Source organism: Sinocyclocheilus grahami, unplaced genomic scaffold (genome assembly GCF_001515645.1).
Source record: "Sinocyclocheilus grahami isolate Dianchi unplaced genomic scaffold, SAMN03320097.WGS_v1.1 scaffold1193.1, whole genome shotgun sequence".
Lineage (NCBI taxonomy): Eukaryota > Metazoa > Chordata > Actinopteri > Cypriniformes > Cyprinidae > Sinocyclocheilus > Sinocyclocheilus grahami.
The window spans coordinates 134708-139677 of record NW_015506372.1 but is presented as its reverse complement, the minus strand read 5'-3'; the positions used below and the strand labels follow the sequence as shown (position 1 = coordinate 139677).

The 4970-nt window shown below is 35.5% G+C and overlaps 1 protein-coding gene across 1 annotated transcript in view; it reads left to right on the top strand.

Moving 5' to 3' along the window:
- aqp1a.2 (aquaporin 1a (Colton blood group), tandem duplicate 2) overlaps positions 1 to 3949 on the top strand; it is a 5847-nt gene extending 1898 nt beyond the window's left edge. Inside the window, exons 4-5 of the mRNA XM_016253649.1 lie at positions 676 to 866; positions 3913 to 3949. Coding sequence (XP_016109135.1) covers positions 676 to 866; positions 3913 to 3919 — 198 coding nt within the window. The 3' untranslated portion in view covers positions 3920 to 3949. The remainder of the gene's footprint in view (positions 1 to 675; positions 867 to 3912) is intronic.
- Positions 3950 to 4970: the final 1021 nt, after the last annotated feature.

Here is a 4970-nt window from a genome sequence, read left to right as displayed (position 1 = left end):
AAAACAGTAAAACTCAACTGTTTAACTCGAGGGGAGTTGGAAAATGAGCCTATTTTCAAAAATAGTGGAGTGTTCCTTTAACGAACCCCAGTCTGGGAAGCTTTGATCTAATATAGTGTGTAATGCACTTTATGTTGTTAAAAACAACAAATGGAATATATTTTCTTTCTCTTTGTATTTTCATATCAATGTGATACAAGATTAACCTATTTAAATCAATGTGATAAACAAGTTCGGTCAAAAGTAATCTAAAAGCAGTCTGATTATCTTACCTGAAGTGTGTAATGGATTACGTTACTAACTACAATTTTTGTCATGTAATTTGGAATCAGTAACAGACTACAATTTCTAAGTAATCTACCCAGCACTGAGTGAAACCGAACAAATCACAATTGCTTTTTGAATAAAATCAAGAATGAATGCCAGTTATTGCTTTATGATTTGGTTATATCCTATGTTAAAATGCACTGGCAAAAAGTCAAAACAATTGTTTTTGCATAATTAAACATTGTGACACATAGTTGTACTTCCTGTAATGTTCTTAAGCCAGAAAGGAAAATGATTGGTTCTTTTAGATAGACTTGTTCTTTTGCAAGAAAGTAAAAGTCCTATGTGCAAAAACGACAATTTTATTGCTTTGTTATTTCTCAAAGTAATAATTATTTCCTCACATAGATATACTGGATTGCACCCATGTGTGGTGGGGTGGCTGCTGCTCTTGTGTACGACTTCTTGCTCTGCCCAAAAAAGGAAGCGCTTCGCAAGCGAATGAACGTTCTGAAAGGCACAGCTGATCCGGACTCCTCCGCGACAGAAGCCCTAATTGAACCCCGAACCGCCAGATCTGGTTCTGGTCAGTGGCCCAGGTCCTGAAAAGTGTCTTGTAAATACATCTGCTCGTTATGTCCTTGGTTTTGATATGTAGATACCTGGTAACTCCAATGTCTACATACAATACCAAAACATGCAATAGCATTTCTCTTGTCATTGTCAGCTTATTTTCTAGCTAAATTGACTACTTGCACAGCTACTTCTACCGTGTTTTACATAACATCTCAGGAATCTCCTGTAATTCAGTGCACTTACAAATGTATTCATTGGAAGGCAATTTATTTCTCCTTTGAGGGCTGGTAGATGACTGAATAAATTAATCTTGTTTTCAGCATTAATGTGACTTATCTTGACTTTTGAATTTGCCATATCAATATTTGTTTTCCTATTAATTCATATGGTAATAAATATCAAATGTTACCATGCTGGCAGCCCTATACTATATAAGTAGTTGCGGTCTTACGTTCACGTTGCACCTTTTTTTTATTTTTTATTATAGTACCCTCAATAAGCTATTTCACATCATCTTATCTTGTGGATTCTGCAAGGAGTATGTTTCTCTTGTCATTGTCAGCTTATTTTCTAGCTAAATTGACTACTTGCACAGCTACTTCTACCGTGTTTTACATAACATCTCAGGAATCTCCTGTAATTCAGTGCACTTACAAATGTATTCATTGGAAGGCAATTTATTTCTCCTTTGAGGGCTGGTAGATGACTGAATAAATTAATCTTGTTTTCAGCATTAATGTGACTTATCTTGACTTTTGAATTTGCCATATCAATATTTGTTTTCCTATTAATTCATATGGTAATAAATATCAAATGTTACCATGCTGGCAGCCCTATACTATATAAGTAGTTGCGGTCTTACGTTCACGTTGCACCTTTTTTTTTTTTTTATTATAGTACCCTCAATAAGCTATTTCACATCATCTTATCTTGTGGATTCTGCAAGGAGTATGTTTAACTTATTTACAATTTATTCTTATAACCAGAAACCGGTGAAAAGTTTGAAATAATTAATTTGGAATAATTGTTGTTGAAAGAAGACTGTATTTATCTGATCAAATAATACAGTAATACTGTGAATTATTATTGCAACTTAAAATAACTGTTCTGTATTTGTAATGTATTCCTGTGACACAAAGCTGTATTTTCAGCATCATTACTCCAGTCTTCAGTATCACATGATCCTTCAGAAATCATATGATTTGCTGCTCAAGAAACATTTCTCATAATCAATGTTGAAAACTGTTTTTTGCTGTGTAATATTTTTGTGGAAATCATGATACACAAAACAAATTGGGGGCAATTTAAAAAACAAAAACAAATGAATAATACATTTATTCTGTATTAAATTGATCGAAAGTAACAGTAAAGACATTTATAATGTTACAAAAGGATTACATTTCAAGTAAATTCAGTTTTTTTTTTCCAAAAAAAAAAATGTAGCACGATTTCCACAAAAATATTAAGCAGCAAAAACCGCTTCCAAAAACATTCAAAACATTGAAAAATCTTAATTACTCCAAACGTTTGACTGGTGGTGTACATATATATTATATGAAGGGATGAGTTTCAATCTTCTGTTCTTCTATGGCTAAATAGTGAACCACATTATGTCAAATTAGAAGTATGTACGTTTCTGAGGCACTGGCATACCAAATTTGCAAAAAACAGGTTTCCATAACACTATCCCCATCTGCAATTGACTGAACCTATGGTCCAGCCAGGCTATTAGGTGAGGCAATGTTGTTGTGTCTCTGGGTATTAAGCTGGGATATAGAGGAAAGAGTTTTAACATTGATAGAATTAAACAATTCATCTTTAAGCATCTGCAAATCTGTCGCAAAATATTCTCAACATTATACTGAGTGTTTTATGAGAACACTTCTGCAAAACAGCTAACAAGTACAAACCGACCTGATGTCAACTTCTGCATCACCTCCAGACTAACGGATACTAAAGCTGTCACACGAGTCAGCAACTTGTTGACGGTCACAAATTACAAATAATTTCACAAAGCTGGCTGTTGGACGATGTCACGACCTGAATGTCTCAATAACTGTTAACGTAATTTAAAAATGTAATATCCACTAGTACATTTGAAAGGATGGATTTGGTTTCCTTTTTGGCACGGACAGAGTTATTGTATGCATGGATCCACTCACGTATAACGTTTTTAATTAGCACTACACCAAACCCTATTAACTAACTACAAGTAAACCTCTTTAGGGACGGCTTTTCATTCATCATCTAGCATCTGTTTAACGTTTTAACACCGTTAGAAAAACAAAGGGCCGTATCAAAATGCATCAGAGTGGAACTGCTTTGGAGGGATGCAAAGACTTGCTGGCGTAAGAGCTTTTAACTTCCCCTGTAGCAATCGAAACACATACAGAGAGAGAAGAGTATATCGGGTGGCTTTGCTGGGGGTGGAGTGACACTTCTGAACGGCATTTATCGAGTGACAGAACTGCAACACCCAAAAATTCAGTTATCAGTTTCCTCACATTGTGCTGATGAGACATGAACAAACACAAGCTGTATTGCAAGACAAAAGCGAATTCCAAAACAAATGAAAGGAGTTTGCTATGATCTAAAAAGGAAAGACATCGTCTTTGGGAATAAAAGGACCAAATCTATTCGATAGTCCTGGAGCTTCTATTTGACAGTCCTATGGAATAGTTTGTCTTATAGCATGATTGATAATGATATGAAGATTAAAAATACACGTGAATGAAGTGACTCAATGGAAACATGTTGTGATATATGTGCCAGCACTTCCAAGGACACCATGCACATCCAGTTTCAATTATAGGCCTATTAAATGCCTGTTAGGCCATTTATTTTAGAATTGATTAGATATGGAATAAAGATGGATTCATACTCCGGATGATAGCATTAAAACACCTCATCCACCATCTTTATTCTGCACTGCTAATCCTGTAACAGGGTAATCTCAGGGTTTTATTTTTTTTTTTAGTAATATACAATTTCTCCCATTTTTGAGAGTTCTGACTTGTGTTTGTCTTTTTTCTTTCTTTCTTTTTTTGTGTTTTGTTTTTTGCTTTGCAGGAGCTGAGTAAAGATGGATTCCATGCAGAACCACCGGGCAAACTCGTCTCTAGACAGATATAAATTGACTGGATATTAGGTCTGCAGATCTGTATAATACTTCAATTATAAGTAATACTGCATTGATGGTTTATGTCAGATTAAATATATATATATTATTCTTAAAAATAAGATGATTAAAGGTCTGTCTCCATTACCATTATTATAACATCAGAATCCACTGTCTTACTACAAATAAATAAACTAAGTGAAGAACAAAGGTAAAATGAATTCATCATAGTTGTTTGTAACTTCACACAGCAACAGGAGGACTATATAAATCAAACAAAGGGGGTCACATGACACATGACTAAGGGAGCACATGGCAAGAACATGTGAGGGAACAGGAAGTCACATGACAAACAAGATAATACAAAATAAAACCTAAATCCAAAAACCAACATTGCATGCCTATTTTGAGTGGAAGCAGAAACACGCTGTTTTTCGGGCCTGTCTCTTTAAATGCAAATGAGCTGCTGCTCCCCGCCCCCTTTTCCAGAATAGAGCTGCGCCTTTACAGCTGTACCTGCTAAGAACATCTGTTTTGGTTCTGATTATCATGTTTATTATTATGCATTTTAAACCATATGAGTTTAAACTTCTGATATAGGGTTTTCTGAGCGCACACATCTGAAGCACACGCACAGAAAGCGGCTGTCACAGCATGTGAGCACTAAACTAAGTTCTCTTTCACACAAGTTTACGTTAAAAACACACGAGTTACAAAAACAGTCGGTTATGTCTGTGAAGGTAAACAGCTGGGAAATAAATCGCTTGTTTATGTTAGATCTGGGTGGCAGCAGCAATATTCAGTAAATATATTAATTAATGCACTGCTCTCTCGTCTCCTCTGAGGCTGGGACTCTAAACTGTTCTGTTTCGTCTCTGCAGCCAAAGACAGAACAGTTAGCATGTTCTGCTCAAACTTTCGCCGTGGCTGGTACACCGTTGTGGCTTGCGAAATCAAATTACAGATTAAGGGGCGGTAATATTATAATGAGATCCCTTTGCCACGTCAC